General features: G+C 40.3%; 1 protein-coding gene across 3 annotated transcripts; it reads left to right on the top strand.

Annotated features, from left to right (window-relative positions):
* The first annotated feature begins 11,713 nt into the window (after positions 1 to 11,713).
* LOC144703011 (uncharacterized) lies at positions 11,714 to 16,535 on the top strand. 3 transcript variants are annotated; one of them, XM_078575082.1, is made up of 8 exons: positions 11,714 to 12,535; positions 13,359 to 13,598; positions 13,736 to 13,825; positions 13,923 to 14,072; positions 14,842 to 14,966; positions 15,603 to 15,732; positions 15,812 to 15,960; positions 16,100 to 16,535. In XM_078575082.1, the coding sequence occupies exons 1-7, from the start codon at positions 11,963 to 11,965 to the stop codon at positions 15,935 to 15,937; spliced, it is 1,434 nt and encodes a 477-aa protein (XP_078431208.1). In that variant the 5' UTR covers positions 11,714 to 11,962; the 3' UTR covers positions 15,938 to 15,960; positions 16,100 to 16,535. The 3 variants fall into 3 exon arrangements, with proteins under 3 accessions (XP_078431208.1, XP_078431207.1, XP_078431206.1); XM_078575081.1 differs by lacking the exon at positions 16,100 to 16,535 and adding an exon at positions 16,040 to 16,093; XM_078575080.1 differs by lacking the exon at positions 16,100 to 16,535 and having other exon boundaries at positions 15,812 to 16,007.
* The last annotated feature ends 9,968 nt before the right edge of the window (positions 16,536 to 26,503 follow it).

The following is a 26,503-nucleotide window of genomic DNA, read 5'->3' on the forward strand; positions in this document are numbered from 1 at the left end:
GCTCGAAACTCAAAGCGGCAAAATCATTAAATAAAGAAAATATTAAAAAAAATACGAGGCGCGCTATTGTTTGCCATACGATTTCTCTATGTCAAACATGGGCCTTGTAAATGATATCTTCTAAAGTTCGAACGAATCATTGTAATTTTGGTTCTCAAATTTTATTCCCAATAATCCTTTACTTTAGAATGATAGAAAATTATAACCAAAATTAATATGTTTAAAATATAGTTCCATCATAGGATACCTCCTGGGCATTTATTTTGGTAGAATCTTTTTAAGTTTGAAATTAACATTGTTATTATCAACAGTCCTCCACTATGTAGATAATAATTACTAGATTATGCAAACTTAAAAATTTACTAATTCTTGATAACCATCATGTATTAATACTGATTAATATTTTATAATTCTCAATTGGTTTGAAATTAACTTTATAATTATTCCAACACCATGTAGATAATAATAGTTATACTGTGTAAACTTTAGATGTAATAGTTAATATTTTACAACCATAGCATATTATGAAGCAATAAAGTGATAATATATATAATATTAATAAAAAGATAGTCATGAATGTCTAAGTGTAGTTTTCTGAAAAGAAAAACCAGTTGTTTTGTCATGTCTCCGACCTAGATCATGCATAAATGGTTCATTAGCTTTTAGCAAAAAAATGTTGAACCTAATCAACATTTTGTTGTTGTTGACATCCTTCTAATTGGTATCGTTGTTGACATTGTCTTTTGATTGCCACTAACACTTCATTGTCATGTGTAGCTTGATTATCTATAATGTCAACCTGAATCTCTTGTACTTAATGGTGATACAGCTGATAGAGGAGGATCTCTCTAAGGGCACACTAGTCACTGAGAACAACATGAATTCCTTTGCAAGCATTGTTAACACTAGGTAAGAGAGTTCACATGTTATCTTCCACCAGTACAATTTCTGTGTCCTCTTAATGAAAGATGAGTTAATGTTCACATTGATAAACCAGAATTTGGGTTAAATAAGTCATTTCAAGGCTCTTATTTATGCAACAATATTTATAAAATTCCCCTAACTTAGAATAAGGTAAGAAGGTCGAATCCACAAGGAGCAGGTAATGAGAGAATAAATTTTATTCCAAATCTTTTTTAAAATAATTATTTTAGGTTATTTATATTCTTCTGTAACTTTTAAGTATTTTCTAAATAGGAAAATCAATGAAATAAATCCAAACTAGTCAAAACTATTTTGAATAAATGAAGTACATATTTATTTTGTTTTAAATAAGTTATAATAATTAAATATATTTTTATGAATTATTGGGGAATTTTTAGGGCAAGAAATATGATTTAACCTAATATTACAATTTGTGGGTGGCAGCGCTTTATTAAGCGGGTAGTAGACTAAAAATGCTGTAGCTTTTGCTATAAGAGGAATTTTTTTAGTGTTGTTTAATGTATTGGAAAACTTTAAGTCTAGGCTATCCAATATTTATCACTTGTCATTCTTGATTCATTGTACCATGTCCTCCAGAGATAGAATAAAGGTTCAATCTTGACATTATAAGAGATTGGAAAAGAACAAGACTATAAGAACGCATCATATTTCAAATTATTTCACTGAATGAATGTTTACCTAGAGAAAAAGTGATGTAACACGACGTTCAAAATTGATATCTCGTGCTACGTCAAGATAAAAATGACAAATGAAATGTTAATGACGTGGAATATGATGGGGATTCGAATAAACAATAATGAAAAGTATTTCAATCGTCGAATGATCCGAGACGTAGATAAGCAAACGACACGGTGACGGGTTTTGTCATGATCAAGCTCCCAATGATCGAATTAACGTTTCAAAAGTCAACAAGTGGGGAACGATTTCGTCCAAGAGCGTCCGCACTTGTACGTAGACAATCAACCCCGGTACCGTCAATGGAAGTCCCTAACACAAATCAGATGGCTATTCCCGAGTTCTTGGTTATGATCACTCGAGGCAATGCGCAATTAGTGATCGGCACTGAGAGAAATAATTAAGACTGTAAATGAAGAGGGGAGGGGATGGAGCAGTAACCTGATTATGTTTTGTTCTTGCTAAGCGGCCTTCCCGTTGTCGGCAAAGGAGTGCACAGCCCCGGATAGAGTGAGAGTTTCTGAGCCCGAATGGCTGACCGTGAGTCACATCCGGACCAAAGAAAATGGATATTTGCAACGGGCGGTGTTGGGCATGGAGTGAGGATCGGCCTGCTGTATGCCCCCAATCGAGGAAGGAAATGACGATCGTTGAATAGTTCGTAAATTGTCGTTTTCTCAATCTCCAAACTCTCGGGAAATTCTTGGGACAGCGGCCGCCCAAGTCGTCTGCTTTCAAGAGCAACTCAGTAGCGATGGATCGAACCAGATTCTCGTCCGTTCTCAAAGAACGATAAAAAAAAATCGTGACCGTTTAGGCTCAATGAAGGTGCTCAGAAGAAATTTTATTCCGGCGGGAATCGATTCAGTGGCCTGGAGCGTCGCAGATGGTGCGAGAAGCGCTGATTTACCGACTAACGGAGTTCTTCACATGAGTCCACTTCCACGAATAACGAATCTTGACTGGGATGATCAATCTATGAGGATGAAAATCTCCGCCAGGGACGAGATCGGAGGAAGCACTCTACAAACCAACTGATCCTGTAGGAAGATCACCTTCTTCCAAGGGAAATGGTAATATTGGAATGAAGAACAAGAGCGGCGAACGTCTTCTCGTGCGACTCTTCTTCTTCCACGATATCTTCTTCTTCTCTTTTCCAAAATGAGCAAACCCCTTTTCTTTTTTTTTTCTTTTCTGCTTCTGCAACAATCTACTCCTTATCGAGGATGAATTCTTCTTCTCTTCTTGAAGGTCGCCTGATATCCCGATCTTCTATAACGTAGCCAGCTTCTTCTCTCAGAGAACCAAAGGAGGAACAAAGTAATAACTGCAACTTGAGTTGAACGTGATCTGGTCTCCACAATTCGCTTCTTCTTCTCAAACAACAAACGATGAACAAGAAGATAAAAAAAACAAGGTAACTGCCACTAAACTTGAACGAGATCTGATTCTTCAAGACAAAGACTTGTCTTTTTTTTTTCTGCCCTCTCTTCCACGTCCACCCTTCTCTATTCTTTATAGAGGGGAAGTGGACGTAGTGGGGCTAAGTTGGGCCCCCTCTTAAAGGAGAAAGCTTAGTGGGCTTTCCCTTTAAGGGAGATCTTTAGGGGGAGACGAAAGCCCAACATGGATTTCCTCCCCCTAAAGATGACACTTAGACCAAAAAAAAAAAAAAAAAAAGACACGCATGAGGGAGACCGGTACTCACGCAGGAGGGGCCTCCCGATAATCCAAAGACAACGAGAAAACAAAGAAAACATAAAGATACACAATGTAAAGCGATAATACGATGTCGGTTCTCAGGCTTGGTAGTGAAATTGTAGGTTCTCCACGTCCACTCGGGCTTCACGACGTGGCTGGCGACGGATCGGAGCATGGTCGACTGGATGGTCCTCCATCAAAACGGTGAGAAAATTCAAATCAAACATTCAAGATATCACACGAACCTTGTTGTCACTTTTCCCAACGGGAAAATGGTACTCTTTCTCCAAGAGTCTTAATCACCCTTGAACTCTCTCACCCACAATCTTGTAGAACAAAGAAATCTGACTCACAATGCCGCCAATAACAAGTTGGGAGCAGAAATCTAAGATGAGATACAAATGTTGGGGTCTAGAGGCTTAGATCTGGATAAAGACTCGGATTCCACGAAGTGGAAAACTTAAGCAAAAAAATCGCACGACATCTATAAAACCATTGAACAAAGAAATTATGCATGGGTTGCATTTGTGATTTCTCGGAACCCGAGGTGAAAGGAGTCGAGCTGCTCAAGTGTGCAGCCTCAAGACATCCACGCGGTCCTCGCACGTCGGATCTCCTCCTTGTTGACAAGCCCCATTCAACCTCCATCATCATCGTTATGACGTCTTGAAAGTATTGATGGTGTAGAGGAGTCTTGAGGAGAAGGGAGAAGAAGGGGAAGGCCCCTAAACAATTTTGGCCTGAGTGAATTTCGTTAAGAGCCTTCCCTATTTATACTAAGTGGGTATTTTCATAAAACCCCCAAAACTTAAGTACATCTTCCAATGTCCAGAGACAATTTGCGTGTGACCCTCTAGGCCCATGTATAAATCTAGTGAACGACTCCAGCAGCCCAATAACCTTTATTGGTCTTACAAATTAATTAACTATATCATCATATAGATTAATTAACGTTGAATCGATTTAACCCAATCGATAGGACGAGTATCTAATGATAACTTGCAAATTATAATATTAAATTGATGAATATTACAACATATATTAGTGTTTTATTGGACATATTTGCACGTTATAGTACATAAATGGACATAAATGACTTACACTATGATTTTATGATTGTTTTTAATTTTTCAGTATTTTTATGGCATTTAACCTTATTTCATTGAAGAAATATTTTTTTTAGGGCACAAAATATTTGGCTAGAGGTCGTTATGGGTTTTACTAATTTTTCTGGGATTTTTTCAATTTTTTATAATTTTCTAACCATTATTTAGCCAAGAAATGATTTTTAGAATTAAAAGAAAATTTTTTATGATTTATTTAGTATTTAAAATATTTTTTATGAATTTTGTGGCATCTACGTCATTCGCCAAAAATTTGGGTGAATGATTGGATGCGTTAAATGATGCTTTATTGGTTCATTATGGCATCACAATGTGCGATGCCATAATGATAAAAAATTATTCTGAAAGGCTTAACTAGTGCGGGTGACAAGGAAAAAGATATGCTTTTTTTATTTGTCCTCTTCATGTGCTAAATGCACGCAGAGAATTGATCTTCGCGTGCATTTATAAAGTGAAAATATTCCTCGTACTCACAATCAATTAGAGGCATGCATTGTGTGCACGCAACAACAGGTTCCACGTGCGTTTACAAAGTAAAATTAGATATTCCTCGTACGCAGAATTGATTAGCCGCATGCATTGATTGCACGCGACAATCAATATCACATGCATTTAATACATGGTAAGCTCACCTTATTTTTTTAAGGGTTAATAACTCGAAATATCCCAAACTTGTTCAAAAATCTGAGACTTAACCTAAACTTTGTTTTTCGCACGGCACATCCCAAACTCGCTAAGTCGACGACGACATATCCCGGTGATGACGTGGAATCCATTGTGGCTGCCAGGTGGATTTCCAGCCAGATTTTGACCTGGCGGAATCCACCTGGCAGCCACAATGGATTCGACGTCATAACGGGGATTCCACCTGCCAGGTGTTTTCCGATAAGAGAGAGAGGCATTCTATAGAGAGAGAGGAGAGAGAGAGGCATTACGGAAAGAGAAAGAGAGGCATTCTAGAGAGAGAGAGGTGTTCTAGAGAGAGAGAGAAAGAGAGAGAAAGAGAAAGAGAGAGACATTCTAGAGAGAGAAAGAGAGGCATTATAGGGAGAGAAAGAGTGGCCTTGTTCCTTCACTACGACGTCGATGACCCCAACCACACTTTCATGTTCGATTCTGTGAGTTCTCTCATTTCCTGCTCGTTCCCTTCTTCTCTTCTCTCCTCTCTAGAACACCTCTCTCTCCCTTTCTCTCTCTCTAGAATGCCTCTCTTTCTCTCTCTAGAATGCCTCTCTCTCCCATTCTCTCTCTCTAGAATGCCTCTATCTCTCTCCTTCTCTCTCTCTCTCTAGAATGCCTCTCTCTCTCTTATCGGAAAACACCTGGCATGTGGAATCCCCGTTATGACGTGGAATCCATCGTGTGTGCCAGGTGGATTCCGCCAGGTCAAAATCTGGCCGGAAATCCACCTGGCAGCCACGGTGGATTCCACGTCATCACCGGATATGTCTTCGTCGACTTAGTGAGTTTGGGATATATCGTGCCAAAAATTTTTTTTAGGATAAGTCTCAGATTTTTGAACAAGTTTGGGATATTTCGTGCTATTAACCTTTTTTTTAATGATGCCGGACGTCAACAGTGTCGTCGTTCGGACAGGTATCGAGATGATGCTCTGATACCAATTAGATGTAGGACGGCGATGGTGTCGTCGTCCAAATGGGTATTGAGACGATGCTCTGATACCAAGATGATGTCGGACGTCGTCAATGGAGTCATCCGACGGGTAAATCACTAGGAGATGTAACTACGTGAGGACGTGAATCCTTTATGGATGTATGTGCATGCCCCACCTCGAGAGGGATTCGCCGAGCTCTGAGACCCGAGTGGATGGCTGATGATGGTGATTGTGACCTTCTAACCCTCGTCAAAGGGACGATGGTGACTACGGCGTCGAACGGAAATAACTCCGTTGGCGCTCGCACGTAACGGACGGGCTCGACCCGTACCAAAGAATTCACTCAATTCGTAATTTTCTTGATAAATTATTTCGCCTAAACTAGACTGAGTGCGGTGGAGTGCAGTCAAAAATATACTGAAGGACGTAATGTAAAGAACCAGCAGGGAGACGACGTACCTCGTCGGTAGTGGCATTCATCGTTGGTGTCTTCATTTGTGCACGGGTCGATGCGGGCCGATAGGCAGAGGCATTCTGAGGAGGGACAAGGCTTGGCTCGATTGGCAATAGTGTCACGGCGCAAGAGCGATAGCCGGAGCGGAGGCGAGGACGGAGAAGAGAGATGCAGCGAGGAAGTGGCACGAGCAAATGTCTGGAACTCAACGGGCTCGTCCGTATTGATGGATTGGTGTGGCTGGGGCGGGACAGAGGGCGTTTGTCGGGAGTGGGTCAGCCATGGTCAGCGGTCACGAAAGTGACAACAACATAGGTGCGGCAAGATGAAGCGATGAGCATGCCGCGAGTTCAGGTAGAGCGACCTCAGCGGTCCACAACAGCAGTGTGTTAAGCTTCACAGGGGTTCGACGACTCTAGAAGGCGAGGATCGACCGTAGGCTGACAACAACTATTCAAACACAACTAGTTCCCTGGCTTCATTGGGCTCAACAAACCTCAGATGTGATGGTACGATGGCAGACGCACGTGAAGAACAACTGACTAACGTCCAGGATGGATTTCAACCGGTTGAAAAAAAAACACGAACAGCTGATGTGTCGCAAATAGTGTGTAGTCAACAACACCCGTAGGGCGATTGGTGGTTGACTAGAGCGCACGATGCGGAACGCCTAGTGGATGATCAGACGGCGTGACTCACTGTTCGTTGCAGGCATGTTTTTTCCTGACTCGTTCACCGCGGGCTTGCGGTGGATTGGGGTTGGTATGATCTGGCACGAGTGATGGAGTATTCGACATCGTAGAGATGCAATCAACGGGTGGGCGACAGGATAGTCATGACCCCGTCGATAGGTTTGGTCTCGTGGTGAATTATTGATGTTGTGAAGGTTGAAGGTCACCATGCGCTGGACGAGTGTGCCGGTTGGCCGCGTTGACAGAACATGGACGGTGCAAACTTTTTTGGTGCACGTGTTTGATTGATGTGGAAGGCCGCTCGAAGCAGTGGATCAGCGTTGATGGACCAAAACTGGCTAGAGCACGGAAGTGGAAGCTTAACTGGGTGCGACCAGGCTGAAGGTGTCAAACCAACGTGTATTCTCCCTCTTCTTTCTTCCTTCTATTCTTCTTCTTCCTCTCCTTTCTTCTTCTTCCTCTCCTCTCCTTCTTCCTCCCTCTCCTTCTTCCACTTGGTGTGAGACCTGGACGATGGTAACTTCCACAATAGAAAATCCAGATCTGAGTCTTGACGCTCCCATCATGGCCTTATATAGGGCCATGATGGGCCCATTACATATAATTCATTATGGGGCCCTTATGATTTGGGGCCCCATTTTACAACTAATTAAGATATATAAAAATAAAATACATTTTAGAAAACACAAAACAAACACAAATTGACTCTAATATGAAATGATACGCGACTGGAGGGGTACAAACATGACGAGAACAAACACGGTAAAATGAGGAATCGAACGAGCACAAACCGATGAAGATCAAAACGCGAAGATTACGGATGTGCTTTACCCGGGGTATTTAAACCTGGGCGTCTTCATAGACGCTTTAGCATGCCAGTCAGGCGGGATGCGGGTCGGTAGGGGTCGATAAATATGATGATGATGGCTTTGAAGAAGTGGCGGCGATCTCGGGCTTGCGCTCTCCATCATTTTATTTAAATGAACATGACGCGGCGACGTGGCGTGTTCTCATCCGCTAAAATGCATCATTATTCTGTAATGATTGCGGCCGGTGAAAGCGTGCAAAGACGTGTCAGAACGAGATCAGAGGACAGAGAAATTAAGGCGATGAATGAAAAAAAAGGAGCAATTTATATTTTCGTTGGGAAGGGATAAAATATCCAATGGCCAGGATTAATCACTAGTAAAAAGGCGATATCTTTAGATCTATCTGTCCGATTGCGCTCAAATTTTGAGGGTAGGTTTGCCTTTTCACCCTCTACGATCCACATGGTTGGATTTTTAAATAGAGGTTGGGAAGAAGGGGAAATTTACTTTGGAAGCTCTTCCCTAAGAAATTGGCCAGGAAGGACATAGGTGCTGCTTTTGAAGTCAAAAATTCTTGGTTCATTATTCAAAGTTTTAAGTTTCTTCTTCACTATTTGAACTTCTTCTTAAACAATTCTAAAACGCCAAGACATGGGCAAAATGTACATGCCATTGGAGATGATTTTTATGGTGATTAGCATTGCAATTTGATTTTGATTCAAGATCTGACTCTTAAATCTTAGTTCTACATTAATTTTAATCCCAGTTTGAATCTTAGATATCTAGATTAGGGTCTAATTTCATCTTTAAATCATTTTCCCCTAAATTCTTCTACTTTCTCTCTCTAGATTAATTCATCCACTTTCTCTCTCCATATCTAGAAATTGATTGTTTGAAAATTCAATTCAATATATAAAAAACATAAATCCAAAATTTCATTGAAAAATGCATCCATTTTCAAGCCCAATTTCAAAATCCCTTTCTAGCTCATAAATTCCTAATCTTAATTCATAAAAAATTGTGTTGATAAATCAGACTGATTTAAACCTTGATAATCCGAATTAAGCTGAATAAAATATCAAAGTTATCCTATCTAGAGTGTCTTGACCAAAAATATTCAAATCTTTATTAAACTTTTGTTTAATTTTGATTAATTACAAAATAAAAGTAAACACAATTAAGGCCATTAAATGCAAAAAATAATTCATCATTGAACTAATTCATTTGAATTATGATAAAAATTTCTGGCATAGTGCCTCCCCGTGGGTTCGACCTCTTGCTTGCTCTATACATAAATTTTATTGCATAAGTCTAAAAGCAAAATAACGACATATTTTACATACCAATTTTAGGCTTATCATCTAAGACGTGAGGTGACAAGCTACACCTTGCGCTCTAGAAGATGAAAGGAGTGCATATCGACTCACTCATGGAACATGTTTGTCATTAGTTGCCGTGTATGTATAATCCCTCATCCACTTGACGCTCCTAGGATGACTTAGGTTATGGTCAACTGTTAAACTCTAATCAGTCATCCGAGTTAGTATTGATGTGTTTGGAAATCTTCAGAGAACTCTTCTTTGATATTTCACTGCCTTGGCCAATGACTTCATCGCATCATCTTCCTTGAGCTGTCACCTCTTATACTGAAGGTGGACTATCCCATCTTGGCCACTCAATCATCTTCATAAACTTTTTGATGTGTTCGAACTAAGACTATTTAGAATCCCATGATTAGGGATGCGTAAGTCACAGTTAAAGTAAAATTGTCTCTCCACAAGACATCTTTGGTGTCTTAGGTCCAAGGACCAGTTACAAACCCGTGACATGAATCAACATGATTGATATTTCAGTATAATTTCATTCAGGGATTCGTGCATATCAATTCAATGAACTCTTTTCGCTAAAGAGGACCCACTATCTATCCCTTAGTGTCTCCACACTAATGGATACAAGAATGGCCATACCCATCATATGAGTGAGGCTATATAGTGTTATTCTATCTGGACACTTTGATGTCCTTTTCGCGTATCCTTCGAATAGGAATGTTTAGAAGACATGATTAAAGACTAGTGATCTGCGTATTACGATCTCATCATAATTCACTAAGTCCGATCATGTATTGATGGACTTCATTATAAGCATCACATATGCACTATAATGAATATGTTGTATTAGTGAACATAGAACGAGATGTGGAATGTGTTATTGGCTTCCCGGCCATATATATTTCCATCAAAGGGATAGATGACAATAAAAAAATCAAAGACAATCAGGAGGAGGATCTTCAGGGAAAATGAAGATGCAAAACCCTTAATGGTGCTACAATTGTGCCAACTTCAAAATTTGATATGTGATGATCCACATGAGTGATTCATCTGAAATTTGGAGGACAACTTCTTGTTCTTCAATTTTATCCACCCATGACCCCTGATCTATTATGATGCATCAAATGCTGGGAAATGCATCATTAAACTTGTTTCCTACATTTGAAGGCTTGGTGAAAGAGAGTGAATTGAAGATCCATTAAAGTGTTATCTGTATTCTTGATTGATTGGAAGGACGCAATAAAGAAGAGGAGGAGCACACCTAGCCTGTGTAAATCATCAATATCCTATAAGAATGTACATGTCTAAAGTATTGTTCCTTGTAGTTCATTTTTTCTTCTTCATCAACATGATCTAGCTTAGATCAATCAATTTCATCTATCTAACCATATCCAACATATTCTCCACATTTTTATCCCCTGCATATCATCATTTCTTGTCATCGCACCATCCCCAAATCCACATACCTATTTATATCAATTTTATATACATATGCCTCTCCATGTCTCTATATCCCTCTTCTCATCCTTCATCATTCCTAGATTCTTCATCTCTCAACCTCTCTCTACATCTTTCCATATTTCATATTAGTTGTCATAGTCTCTATGAATATTATCCATCACCTTTTCACTTCTCACCATCATAATCCCCACTTTAATGATATTTAATTATTGATGACCATTTCATGTGGAGGCATGACTCTTACTCATCACTAATTACTCATATTACATTGCCGACAGATTTATAATATCATTGAATTTACTCCCATATCAATGAGAAGAGAATGAGTTCACGAGTTAGATCTCGCTCGTCCGTTGAGATACTTATTAACTCGCAATTACATCATATTTCTTCATGCCAGCCGCGACCATGACATGCTTCTTGCGCCAACATGTAATACACTCTGATATAATCATATCATTGTCCATCTCTTCAGGGTTCTCTCTACATACCTTCATACACTAACACTCTCAAACTTAATTCAGTATACCTTCTCTGATTGTTATGAGAGTAGAATTAACGGCATGCACTTTTAAAAATATTAGGTAGCTATCAAAAGACCCGTCCTTTTGAAGGATTTTTGTATAAGAAAACAAAAGAGGCGTTTGTACCCTCCTCATGACACGTAACCGGTTGCGATCCTTTCCCTCTCTCAGACGCTGCCACCACATATTTTATACTTTTAAAAATAAAAAATACAGGAAAATACCCTACAATTTATTTTGCGAATTTTTCTCATCACTCAAAAAATGTTTTTTTTTTGAATTTTTAAACGAGACTAGTGAGAGTTTTCTAGATCTTTCCACAGCAGCGAAACAAAGCGGGTGAGGTTTAAGTGCGAGACTACGGTCACCGCTGTAAGCGTTTTTCTTCGTTTTTTCGGCGGAAAATCGCCGATGGAGTCTACACTCTTCCATCTTATCTCTTCCTTGATCTGATCCAGAGTCCGAGATTCAGTCAAATAAGATCAGTCGCCACTAGATCGGCTCGAGCATCGCGCAGTTTTGATTGATTGTTCGGAGATCGGTGTTGATTTTTTTTTTCACGCTCTTTTCTGATTCCGATTTTGTTGTTCAATCTCGTTCGGATCCCTAGATTTGAGGAATTCGCGCGTCTCTGATGTCCATTGAGCGGCATCTGGAGCCATGGGAGGAGATGCAGCGGCAAGGTCAGGATCTAGCGGATCGGCTGGCGCAGGGCTTCACAGGCCTGCTCCAATCCCACATCGCTCCTCCGCCGTTCAATTGGCCGGCGCAGCAGAAGTTGATCAATCCGTTCGATCACGAGATCCTTGGCCCGGTGAACTGGAATCTCGCTCTGCCTTTGGCTATTGACAATTCGTCCAGCAACGGCGGAGTGTCGGCCATCTTTGATATTGGGAACAAGTTGGGGCAAGCTGGAGCGGAACTTGGAGCTTGCATCAATGGAGTTGTTCAGCACTTTTTCAGGCACTTGCCGATTCCGTTCCGCCATGATGATGATGGGAAGTCCGCCTCGGTTGTGGCAGCCGGTGTGGATGGAAGAAGGGGGAGCGGCGCGATGGTGGAGGGGTGTGGGGACGATCTTGGTCAAGCTGAGGGATTGTATGGAAGATCTGGGTCCCTGGGATCTGTGCTTGGATTGGGCGATTTTGGGGAGGAAGATGGTTTTGATGTTGATCTGAAAGCCTCACCTCATCTTTCCCGGCCGCAAGTAAGTGTCCATCTTCTTTCAGCTCAATTTTTTTTCATTTAATCGATTGCTATTGTTGTGTCAAGATGGAGGAGTGGGGTTCGTCTGTTTTCTTGTTATTATTATATTTTCAAAGTGAAAATGTTCTCCAAACTTTGATCTCATATTAGTGCGCAAACAATGTTCTCCGCAGCAGCACTTGGTACGACGATAATTTGTATTTTGCGTCAAATTTCAAGTTTTGTTTTTACGAGGGTCATCGAAGTTTGTGTGAAGACAAGTGGCAAGCAGAATCTGTTGGAAGAATAACGGGTTCAACTCTGGTTTGCGCTAGATAATTAGAACTAAACGCATGTTGTTTTTTTAATAATTCAAAAGAAAATGGTGTTTTTAATAAGCCTTCAAGAGAGCCAACTATTACATTCCTTCGCTTGTCCATTGAAAGAGATACTTCTTTATGCATCGGGAAAATAATATATGATGATTTATCATAATCATTGTTTGATTTAAGACATCTATATTTAGTAGTAGTCTGGTCTCTCATCAAATCAGAATACATTATCATTGTTCTCTCCACATAATTACATTCTTCAGTGTTTCCCTCTCGAGTAAATTTGATGCTGATGATACTTTCATTAGACTAAGTAAAAGGACTGTATAAGATGTGCCTCATAAAACAGATTTTATTGGGATCTATTATGTCGCAAACATGCGATGAATTTGTCTCTTCCAGGAAGAACTTAGATATTTTTTTTGGAAATATAGAGGTACTTAGATTGTGTCATTCTACTGTCGACCTTGTTACCCCATTCCTTATTTTGTTACTGTGGATTCTCTTTTACAGGGAAGTATGAACTTTAGTACGACATACGACAGTAGAACTCGAGATATTGAAAGTTCTTTAGTCGCAAGAGGAGACCTTTGGAGAGTAGAAGCTTCACAAGGGGGGTCCAACCGTGGGAATGAAAGCTCACCGCTCTTCCTTATTCAGCTCGGGCCTGTCTTGTTTGTCCGGGACACAACACTTCTTTTGCCTGTTCACTTATCAAGGCAGCATTTGCTTTGGTATGGTTATGATCGAAAGGTAGAGATATAATTTTATTCTCTGGGAAGAATAAATTCTAAATATTTTCTCTTTTCTTGTAATTGAGATCCTATGAGGGAACTAATTGACGATTGCTTACAATGCCCATTTTAATTGTGATTGGCATTTTCATCCAGAATGGAATGCATTCCCTCTGCCCAGCAATCTGGTCAAAACATAGAAGATGGTTGCTGATGTCAATGATCTGTCTCAACCCATTTGCCTGTGTACGTTATTCTCTCCTCTCCAATCTCTGTGAAGGAACTGGCGTTGAACAACTTTTTATTCCTTAACCGTTTTCCTCTTTTTTCTTCCTTGTTGCAGTCCTTCATGGATTTGCAGTTCCCAAATGGTCAGCTTACTTATGTTGCTGGTGAGGGTCTAAACACTAGTGCTTTTTTCCCTTTTTTGGGGGGACTACTCCAGGTTCAAGGTCAATACCCTGGAGAAACAAAATTCAGCTTTTCTTGCAAGGTTAGATCTCTATTCATGTTGAAATTTTGTAAACCTTCCCTTTCAGTGACCCACATCATACCTTCCCTGAAAAGGTTGGGGAAGGGGTTCATGACACACTCATGTCTTGAATGCCTTTCTATTATTTACCGATTGCTTGCGATGAGGGAAGGTAGAAGTCGCTTAGAAAATGTGCAAAGACTTAACAGGGAGTGATCACCACAATTAAAAAAATTTGGGATAAACAGATATCTTCTTGAGTTTTGGTATCATACGATTTCTTTTCACCATCTTTGCAAAGGTATGAGAGGCAACAAGATGAAGCTAACTATTCCATGTAATTTGCTTGCAGTAAAAGAGCTTGGTTTCTTTTTTTGTGACCAGAACTATAGATGAAGCTTAATTAAGCTCAATTGAGCTTAATAGCTTTATGCTTTTCTAAGAGCTGTTCATGTAGTAATAATGTCAGTGGCCTTATATTTATGTTGCAACATATTCCCTCCATAATTTTATGTCGGTCTTGTTTTACGGGCATATTTAGGAGGTTTAAAGATGTCTTGAGGTATTATTTTTCACTTTTTATTCATTCATTTGGTAATTTTTGGAATGATTACCTAGGGAATGATTATACTTTGTCATGCGCTCTCTCCGTGAAGGTTTGGCAACATCATTCTCCTTATTGCTTATCTTAATCAAACAAATTCCACCCATCTACGTCTTAAACAAGGTGCAGATTTCAAAATAGAGTTGGCTTTCTGATGAAACCATTACTCTGTTGTGTATTGGGCAGAATAAATGGGGAACCCGTATTACCCCAATGATGCAGTGGCCTGACAAATCCTTCTCCCTTGGGCTTGAGCAACCTTTGGCGTGGAAGAAATGCGGTCTGATGGTCCGCCCCAGTGTGCAGATCAGGTTTGAACCTGAGATCCACATTATGATCATCATCATCATTACTTCATCACCTCATCATCATCATTGTCAATTCGTCAAATCCAATCGCGACGCCAAATCCACGATATCATCATCATCATCATCTACGCCACCACCATAATCATCAAATCCATATTATGACCCAGTAAACTTTGTCTCCACTCATGGAATTGCACCAATCCACTGTATCATCATCATGATTAACATCAAATCCACATTACGACCCATTAATCTTTGTCCTTGATCAAGGAAGGGGGCCAAATCTGCAGTATCATTATCATCATCAAATCTACCTTAAGTCCCATTAACCTTCATCCTCTTTATGAATGTTATCTTTAACATCATCATCGTCTTCATCTTCAAATCCACATTATGACCCATTATAATTTGTCCCTAATCATGGAATGGTGGCAAATCCACATCATTGTCATTATCAAATCCACATTATGCCCATTAACCTTCATCCTCATGATGGAGGTTATCTTTAACATCATCATCGTCATCATCATCAAATCCACATAATGACCCATTATACGTTATCCCTAATCATGGAATGATGGCAAATCCACATCATCATCTTCATCATTATCACCACCGTGACGTTTCTCTTGGCGGCAGCGTGTGCCCTACTTTTGGTGGGAGCAATCCTGGGTTGCAGACGGAGGTCATTCATTCCTTGGAGGAGAACATCAGCCTTGTCCTGGGCCATTTCTGCGCCACTCACCCTTCGGCATATGCTTCCATTGCGGTGAGTTCCTCAAATTTATGGTGTACTCTTGTGGCGTCGATCTATTTATTTATTAATCACTTATTTTTTGCATGAGCAGCTTGGGAGGTCCAAGTTCAATGGAAATGCAGGGACATCGGGAATTGTTCTTAAAGTGGAGAAGCCCCTGAGCAACTTCGGACGGCCCTCTTTCTCTATCCAGCTGAACAGTGGAGTTGATTTCTGATACCTCTACCCAGCGCTGTACAGGTGAATTATTTAAAGATTTTATTTGTATATATAGACCTTTTTTTCTACCTCTCTGTACCCTGTTCTCTGCTATGCACAGATTTCTCTGTGGCTTTCCTGGATAAAAATATAAAGGAACATAAAAATTATTGCATACCAGAGCTTTAGCTTGCAGAGCTTTGGCATCAAGGCTGTCCTCCAGCAAAAACTCTATCTCCAATGTGGAAAGATTATTTACCGAGAGGCTGGCCATGTCTGAGCAAGAATATCTGTGTAGTCTCTGGAAGATTGATTTCGCCGAGGCTGATCTAGCACAGACGAGGCGCAGTCGTCTCGCTTCAACCATGCAAATCAAGAATGAATCCAGTAGGTTCCTGCGGAGTACGATGGGATCCTTGGCCACCCACTTGCATACATCCTTGAACAAATAATAATCTGATGTGAACTTTTAAGTTTTGGAGGTAGTTAAAAAGGCTTAGTCATTTCAGTTTGAATGACAGAAACATACCCTTTATGGAACCAGAAAACAATGATATTCTATTTGAGGCATTGTAGTTGTACCAATAATTCAAATTTAAAAACTCCAAATTTCATTAGCAGTGGATCTTCCAGTTGTTTTTTGGAAAATGAGGAGATATTTGGGAAGTTGGCTGGGACCAGTGAGAGGATCACCTAATTCATGGAGGACTGACTCTAATCAAAGAACCTCACATCTTCCTTGCGCAGGAGCCCTGATTTAGGCATTCCATGCAGCACAAAGAAAAAAGATTTTATATTTTCCCCATCAGGAATCTAGATTGCCACATAGAAATGAACAATAGCCAGTTGAGGACTACTGGTCTACCAGTGAGTCAACATTACTAATCTGAATCAGTGTAAGTGTTGAGCAGCAAAGGTTTACCATGCTGACAGTGCACAAAGATCCAGACTACCAGTCTCCTTTGAATACCAGATCACTCTATGAGTAGCCTGCAAGTGAGAGAATTGAAGTTGACGCATAAACTTACTAAGAATATGAATAGAGCACACCATATTCATACATTGGTGGGATACCACTCATAAGATATTAAGGAGTGACCAAGATAATTTTATCAATCAGGTGTTGATAGGATATGGAATCGATATAGGGGTCAGTTCCACTAAGTTTAAGTTCACAATTTACTTCTAGAGGAGTATAGAGAGGTTCGTATTGAATATGATGGGTTTAGTCACGTAATTGTAAATATATGTATGCTTAGAGAGAGTGATAACACTAGACAACTGGTACACCTCAATGAGCAAAATATTGAAGAGAGCCTAAGCTCTTAATAACATACAGGGAATGAAGTCGAAGAGATCCTAACCTCAATGAGTAAAGTGATTTGAGAAGAATCATATCTAATGATTATAAAATCATCTTTGTAGATGATAAGGGAGGCAATATTCTTGGCCGAGGTATGTTCAAAGAAAAGCATATGGCATCATTACATTGGCGATATTCAAGTGGCCTCATAGCATGAGAATATTTCTCCAATTACGCTTGGCACAACTGTTTCAAACATGTAACACCTTTCTCAGATGACACACTTGTCTTATGAATAAATCATATCCAAGAGACATTTATATGAACCTTCTCATACAATTTATCATGTAAAACAACATTTAATAAATCATACTGATGTGGTTCCCTGCGTCGGTTAGCCATTAAAAAAATGAGAAGTCGAATAGTGTTCATCTTACCAACTGGGGCAAAAGTTTATGTATAGTCCACAGCACATTTTTGGGTGTATCCTTGGACATTCAATCTCGTTTTGTACCTTTGAAGTTTACCATTTGAAGTAATCAACATTCAATCAATTTCTTCCTGATAGGAAGAGTTGTTAATTTAGGTATGATTGGCAAGGAGAGCTCCCATTTTAGTGCCCATGCCTTGCTTTCCATGCAGTTGGGCCTCTAAAATGTTACGTGGGATGATTACTTGATGGAGATTATGAGTAAGGTTTTATGTGATCTAGAGACCGTTTTGTAAGTCAACTAATTGACCAGTGAGTAGGAAGTAGTGTGGGTGAAAAGGGTAGGATTAGAAACATGAGAGAGAGCTAATTAATTTGTCCTGAAACCGATATTTGGAGGCTGATCAGACCTTGTCTCTAGTAGATCTTCTATAGTTGACAAGTAAATTGAGGAAGTGTATGTTGGGTTCTATGGCCTTGATCTAGATCAAATAAATTAGATTCATCCATTGTAGGGCTCGGAATAGAATCAAATCAACATGAACCAAATAATTGATCAAATCACATGGCCAAGTATTGCATCGGTGATTTTTTGGATCCTCAAGTGAGATGTGACTAGATGCTTGTGTTCTCAGCCTTTAGATATATCCATGCGATCCCTGGCATGTCAAATATTTTCATTCACCTTGACAAGCCACTTTCATGATCTGTCATCATTGTTACTCCCTCCTGATCTCATCGAGAATAGAGAGTAGCCATGGAGAAGGGAGAAGAAGGGGAAGAGCGCTCAACAATTTTGTCAGCCCTTAGTTTCGTTTAGGGCCTTTCCCTATTTATACTTAATGAGTATTTTTCATAGAATCCCAAAACATTAAGTATATCATCCGATGCCCATAAGGCCATTTGTATCTGACCCTCTAGGCCTATGTATCAGTTTAGTTAATGACTCAAATAGCCCGATAAACTTGATTGACCTTCCAGATTAATTAAATATATCATCACATGTATGTATTAATTAATTATAGATCAACTTAATCCTCTTGATAAATCAAGTCTCTAGTAGGTGGGGTGCCAGGCTCACCTTGTGTGCTAGAAGATACAAAGGAGTGCGTATCAACTCACGCATGGAACCTATCTTTCATTGGTTACTGTGTACATATACTACCTCATTTGCTTGACGCTCCTAAGATGACTTTGATTTTGGTAAACTATTAAACCCTAATTGGCCATCCAATTTACTACTGATATGCACCGTAAATCATTAGGGAACTCTTCTTTGATATTTCATTGCCTTGACCAAGGACTTCACCACATCCTCTTATATCGAGAGTAGATTATCCCTTCTTGATCACTCAATTGTCTTCATGAAACTCTTGTTTCACCTGAACTAGTACTGTTTAAAATCCCATTATTAGGAACTCGTAGGTCACATTCAAAGTACATTCGTCTGTCTAGAAGAAGTCTTTAGTATCTTTGGTCTATGGACCACCTATACAAGCGTGATGTGAATTGACCAGATTTAAAGTTTGGTATAACACCATTCAGAGATTCAAAAGGATCACTCAAAATAATTTTTTCAAAGAAAGAACACCCACCATCTATCCTTTGTGTCTCCACACGAATGTGTGATTGGCTTGCTGACCAGGTTATTTCCATTAGGGTGGACACAAGCATGAATAAGTGCTTTGAATACACATCACATCCTTGTGGGATATTTCATGAGATTCCTAAGATTAGGTATTCTCCATAGAACCTATCTCTATAGGGGTTGAAATATTTGTGGTGGGTACTACACAGGCATCAGAAAGGGTAAAGGAAGTGGTGTCAGATTCCTCCACATTGATAGTAATTTGACCATCAAAGGAGAAAAATTCTTCATAAAATGTAACATCCTTGAATATAAGGAATTTCTTTGTGGAAGGATGATATCACTTATACACTTTGTGGGTATTAGAACACCCAAAAAATAGACAAGTGAGATATAAATGAACATAGCAGTCCCATCCAAATAGTCATAGCCCCAAAGTACTACAAAACTCTGTGGATAAAAAAGTCTCAGAAGATTATAGAGAAGTTTTTCCACTGAGGGAGTTGGTAATAGAATAATTAGATGAATGCCTAACAATGTAGCCTTCCCCTAGGATGTTTTGGCATATCAATCTAAATAATCAGAGCTCTTAAAATTTTAAAAATATGCCCTTTTTTTGGCTTGGTGATCCCATAATGTAAGGGAGCATAGAGACATGATGACTCATGAATAATCCCTAGATCGTGAAAGGAGGAGTTTATTTTTGAGTTGTAATAATTATCTTCCATTATCAGCTCACATGCATTTATTTTGGGCATTAGAAGGTCTACGAAGCATACAAATGAACTCACATATGATTCCATATACAGATTTAGTATTTAATGAGGTGACTCCAACTAAAATGACTCACATCATCAATTAAGATAAGGATACATATAAAACTATCCAAGTTAGGAAGTGGAGAAGGGCTAAAAATTAAAATGGATAAGTTCAAAATGTTTTTCGGGGACTGAAATGGATAGTGTTCGCGCAACCGATATCCATCTGTCATCCGGTATCAGATAACTGATATCTGATATCCGGGAAAAAATGGGACGGTGTCGGATATCGGATATCGGTTGATATCCGCCTAGAAGGGGTTAGATGGATATCGGTATCGGATATGGGGGGGGTGAGGATGAATACGGTATCGGATACCAGATATCAGTTTTCCGATATCCAGATTTCTGAGACAGATATCGGATACCAGATATCGGTTTTTGATATCCGGATATCGGATATCCGGATCATGCATGAATTGGCTTAATACTCCAATGGCAAAGGCTACATCAGGTCGAGTATGGTTCAAATAAATAAGTCTACCCACTAATATTTGGTATTGTTCCTTGTTTACTCAAATGTCATCCTCACACGACCCGAGCTTCAGGTTGGGGTCAATTGGGGTACATGTGGGCTTGGAGTCCAGCATTCCAGTATCCTTTAGAAAATTCAATATATACTTGCGTTGAGACATGAATATACCCTCCCTCGAGTAAGCTACTTCAATTCCCAGGAAGTATCTCAAGGGGCCCAAGGCTTTGATGGCAAATAGTTGTGATAACTTGTTACTCAGTTCCTGAATAGCTTTCTCATCGCTTTCAGTGATGATGATATTGTCTACATAGACCAACAGTGCCACAACCCCCTCTGAATGAGAGTGTCTTACAAATAAGGTGTGATCCCAGTTACTCTGAGTGTACCCCATAGTTTTCATAGCCAATGAGAATTTTCCTAGCCAGGCACGTGGTCATTGTTTCAGTACGTAGAGAGTCTTCTTCAGCCGGCAGACTCGATTACCAAACTCAGGAGAATAATATCCCGGTGGTAGTTGCATGTATAGCTCTTCTTCTAGGTCTCCATGCCGGAACACATTCTTAACATCATACTGATTCAAACTCCACTCTGAGTTTACTGCTAGTCCAATTAGTATCCGCACGTTGTTAAGTTTGGCCACTGGCGCAAATGTCTCTGTGTAGTCAATGCCATATGACTGACTGTATCCTTTGGCTACAAGTTTAGCCTTATACCTCTCTAGAGAACTGTCTGAATTGTACGTTATGGTGAAGACCCACTTATATCCTACACACTTTCTGCCTTGTGGGAGTGGTACTAGCTCCCAGGTTTCATTTTTCTTGAGGGCCTCCATCTCTGCATCCATAGCTGACCTCCACTTGGGGTCTTTCACAGCTTCTTCCACAGTGCGTGGCGCACTCACCTCGCCCAGCTTGGCAAGGAAGGTGGATATTCTGACAAGAGTCTTTTGTAGCTGACGACATTACATATAGGATATCTTGGATGTTGAGTGCAGGTTCTCTTCCCTTTTCTCAACGCCACTGGCCAACTCAGGTCTTCCTCTTGTATTGGGTCTTCTTGGTGTCTTGCATCAGTCTCCTCTACCCTTGTTTCCTGTTGCTCACATTCCTCTAGTCTTGACTCATTCTGATCTTCATTATCCCTGATCTGTTCATGCTCGTCCACTGGTGATTGTCTCTTGATGGCAGTCTCTTCCCGCAATTGCCACTCAATATCCCCTCTATATTGTGTTGAATTCTCATGGATTCTCTCTGTTGGATCAGCGTAATACATGTGCTGCTCGTTAAATGTCACATCATCAGAACCAATGATCTTCCTCTGACCAGGAAGGAAGGATCTGTAGCCTTTTTGAGTTGAGGAATATTCAACAAATACACACTTTTCTGCCCTCGGGTTGAGTTTGCTGCCTGGATTGTGTACATGTGCAAATGCAACACATCCAAAAATTTTGATTGACAATTCATTCTTGGTCCTTTGGTAAGGGAAAAAGGCTGTCATCATCTCTATTGGGATTTGGTAATTCAGTGTTCTGGAGGGCAATCAGTTGATAGATAGGTAGCTGAAAGGAGCACTTCTGCCCATAAGTATTGTGGTGCATGTGCTTGAATAAGCAGAGTCCTTGTGGTGTCAACCACATCGCCTATCTTCCTCTCTGCTACCCCATTTTGCTGTGGGGTGTTCACACATGATGATTCCTGAACTATGCCCTGATCGGCAAAGAATTTTGACAGTTCTTGATTATAGAAATCTTTAGCATTGTCTGACCAAAATTTCTTTTTGGCGACTCCATATTGGTTCTTCACCATGTGGCAGAACCCCTGAATGATGTCAGGTACCTCTGTCTTATTTTTGAACAAGTGTACCCACATACTCCGGGTGCAGTCATCAATCAAGACAATAAACCATCTTTTGCATGAGATGGATGGAGTTCTACATGGTCTCCATACATCAGCATGAATCAAAGTAAATGGTCGTAAGCTCCTTTCACTAGTACTGTTAAATGATGCACGTTTGTGCTTCCCCAATTGACATGAGTCACAAAAAACTTTAGACAAGTCCAGATGTTCAACAAAGGAAGGGAACATTTTTCTTAAAATAGCCAAGGAAGGGTGCCCAAAACGAGCATGCATCATCTTCAACTGCTCCAATCTTCCAGATGTAGTTGCTCCTGCCACCATCATCACCTCTCACATGCCATCATCCAGCTGGAGGAGCCCATTCTTCTCTTTAATTGATCCAATCTTCATATTTAGTACCTTGTCAAACACAAAACATTCATCAGATCTTAGGACGACTAAGCAATTGATATCTTTGATTAGTCGTTGTGGAGAAATCAGCTATGCCCTTAACATCGGCACATGAAGAACATCTTTAAGCATTCCCAATTCTTTAATGTGCACTGTACCAATGCCTGCGACTTGGAGAATTTCTCCTCCAGCCGTGATCACCTTTATCTGTTTCTCACAGAAAGTATAGGAATGAAATTTGGATCGATCAGGAGTCATATGATCAGTTGCTCCTGAGTCAATTATCCAGTTCATTCCTAGCACGGATGTTTGAAAAACAGTAGAAATATGACAATCACCTGATTTGATCATGGAGGCAGATCTGAATAATGACTTGAGTCTTTCCACCTCCTCTCACAGCACAGATATCTCTTCTCTCGTGTTCTTGTGTAGCATTTGGATTCTTCAAGGCCAGCTGCTTCACAAACTTCCTGAGAACTCCCTTGCACTGTTGCTGCATTAGCCTGACTTTGGCGAGGAGGTCGATTCTGCAATTTCCAGCATTGGTCAATATTGTGATTTTGCTTCTTGCAGTATTTGCATAATAAACCCTCCCATGACTGAAGCTGCGACTGTATCTGAGGCTGTGGCTTCCAATTCTGATTCCTTTGATCCCCTTGAGTGACCTGAGTTCTCTGAGACTTCTGTGGCACCTGTGGCACAGCCTTCACCATCAACCTAGTGGCACTTTCTCCGTGACCAGATTCTGCCATCACACCCAGCCTTTCTTCTTCTTCTCTAGCCAGTCTGATGGCTTCCTCCAGATCAGGTACAATTTCACGATTCAGCAATTGACTCCGCCTATTCTCATACTCATCATTAAGGCCCAACATAAATTTATAGAGCCTATCCTTCTTGGTGTATTGCCATTCGACTGACTCAAAGTCCTTGATCAGCATGTAGTAATCAATCTCCCTCTAGATAGCCTGAAGTTCATTGGCGTATACACTGACAGTCTTGTCTCCTTGAACCAAATTGGTTGCCCTGGCAATTAGACTGTATATCCTCCAATCCCTTCCCTTCGAGCTGCCTTTGTGGGCATGATCCTAGATTGCTTTGGCTGTCTTTAAGAGAAGGAAATTCTTGCACTCATTTCGAAGCATGCTCCCGAGGAGCCAGGCTTGGACTAGGGCTTCATCTTGCTTCCATCCTTTGTACCCTGCACTCCCGGGGTCTCTCGTGATGAACAGATGGTCAGACAGTCCTCTCCCTTCCAGGATGATCTCCACATACTCACCCCAATGGAGTGTATTCAACCCATCATATTTGAGGGGTTCAGGAACACCTGGGAACGTGTGTTGCACCACATTTTCACGATCTTGGAGTGATACAACATCACTCTAACTCGCCTTAGCCATCTCTGTGGTCATTACTGAAGCCTAGAGAATCCTAAACAAGGAACCTTCTTAATACCTTGAGATAGCGAGTGGCCTCTGTTGCGTTTTTTCAAACGGTGAGCTCTTCGCACCCTGCTCTGATACCATGTTAAGCATTTTCATGGTCGGTTGGCATGGTGACGTAGTCGCCAGTCAGCTCGGGAAGAAAAACACAAAAGAAGGAAGCTTAGTTCGTTCTTAGGGTTTCTTTGGTTTAAAACCAGAGGCTTACAAATAAATGGGCTCAGCCCATATCAGAGTGTACTAGCGGATTAGTAAGTGAGTGGGCCCCTTATATATGGGGCCCACATTTACAAATAAAGACAGGAAATAAATAAAACAAAAAGAAAGGTAACGGGGTTATTCTCCTGTTGACAATATGTTATAAGATTTTGTTTGCCATTCCTCTTGTTGTAGGCTTTACCAAGTAGGTGTGTCACTTAGACTGCTCTCTTCTTTACACACCTGGATGAAAGTATCTTCAAACCCAAGTTTGAGGATGGATGTTCCTGAAACCAATATGTGATTCTTTATCCTCCCAGCTAAACAATTGATAATGAACGTTTTTAAATTCAGGACATATACTGGTGAGACAATGATAACCTGATCTTAGAGTACATACTCCCAATAAATAGAGAGTGCATTTGGAAGATGATAAAATTCATCTCCTTCCGTACTGCCTGACACTTGTTAGCATATTCCATAAATGTGAATATGATTCATCATCCCATTTGGGTCTATTTTATGGATAAAATATAGTACTTCCTTGATGATATCATAATCTATATAGGACTGATTCAATTTGAAAACCATTGGATCCAGTAACCAAGTAAAGAGTACATATTCTTTGTAGTGCCACTTAGTATTGTTATTATTTATACACAGATGTGGTTTGCCATTTAGATGATATGCTTGACACTCTAGATTGGAGAGGGTTTGTACTTGTATCTGATGAATCAAAATTAGGTATGTTAATATGTCATTGTGATTAATTTCACTTCAATCAAATGATATTTATGAAATTTTAATTTTACTCAAAATCATTAAGCTAGGGTTTAATGGGTTCCATCTGCTCCCCAGTTTTAGCAAAGACATAAACCTTACCTAAAGTTTGGTATGATTCTGGTGCATTCTTATTTGATCTTGGTCCAGTCCCGGCCGGTCTCGTTCGGATTAGGTTGACTAATCAATGTCAAAATGAAAGTATAAATTTATGTTGACTTTAATGTTTAATATCAACATAACAAACTTTAGACCTGCTGGTGATGAATGCCCCTTTGCCACCCTTCCCTTCTTTCTCACCTCTCTCTCAATCTCCCTCTCTAGGTCTTTCTCCCTCCACACATCCCTTTCGTCAAGGAGAACTGTTGGGTTGAATAAAGAAGGAAAAAACATTGAATTATGGAACAGGTTTTGATGGATTATTGCTGCTTGCCTTTGAAGAAGAACTCATCTACATCAAATGGGTGCCCACAGATGGTCAAATATATGTGACTACTCTGAGTTCAATAGAAACCTCACCTGCAAGTTGGATTGAATAACTTACTTCTGGTTCCAGTCAGGCTTGACCGTTGGACATAAAACTGCCCAACTGACTGATCCACCCTCTAATGGAGGACCCGCAATCCATGTTCAGTTGGTCGTAAATTTCCTACGGGACACATAACAGATAGAAAGGTTGTCTCGTTAGGGATTGGCTCTTAGAGGTAGAACTAGTCTAGGAGTTAGAATCTCTATTACTATAAAAGGAAAACGTGTACCCTTATGGCCTCTGATTGGCTAGGAAGGGTTGGAGAGAGAAGAGAGATAGAGAGACTGAGAGAGAGGAGAGAGACTAGACTGCCCTAAGACTTCGACCCCTTCTCCAGCTCTATTTCTCCACTTCGATTTCGTCACCTCCCAGCCGCGTTTCCTCCAGCTCCCAGCACCGTTCTCCAGCTCTCAGACCCGTTCTCCAGCTCCCAGCCCCGTTCTCCAGCTCTCAGACCCGTTCTCCAGCTCCCAGCCCCGTTCTCCAGCTCTTAGACGCCTTCTCCAGCTCCCAGTCGCGCTCTCAGCCCCGTTTTCCAGCTCCCACGCGCGTTCCTAAAACGTGAAAGGTATTTTATGATTTCATGGGTTTATCGCATCTCTCTCACTCTTCATCCTTATTGGATTTGATGGCATACTTTCTCTACTGACATTGGATTTTTTATCCGAATGTATTCATGATTTCATGGGTTTATCAAATCTCTCTCTTTCTCTATTTGTTTATCTATATCTTCATTTATTTAAATTTTGTCCCGATCTCTTTGAACAGGAAGTGTCGAC

This window comes from Wolffia australiana, chromosome 5, assembly GCF_029677425.1.
Source record: "Wolffia australiana isolate 7733 chromosome 5, ASM2967742v1".
Taxonomy (NCBI): Eukaryota; Viridiplantae; Streptophyta; class Magnoliopsida; order Alismatales; family Araceae; genus Wolffia; species Wolffia australiana.

Excerpts from the sequence above, each read along its gene's own strand:
- LOC144703011 (XM_078575082.1), top strand. The coding sequence starts at position 11,963 with ATGTCCATTGAGCGGCATCTGGAGCCATGGGAGGAGATGCAGCGGCAA. Across the intron at positions 13,599-13,735 it reads GGTATGGTTATGATCGAAAG|AATGGAATGCATTCCCTCTG; the intron begins GTAGAGATATAA and ends ATTTTCATCCAG. Across the intron at positions 13,826-13,922 it reads GTCTCAACCCATTTGCCTGT|TCCTTCATGGATTTGCAGTT; the intron begins GTACGTTATTCT and ends TCCTTGTTGCAG.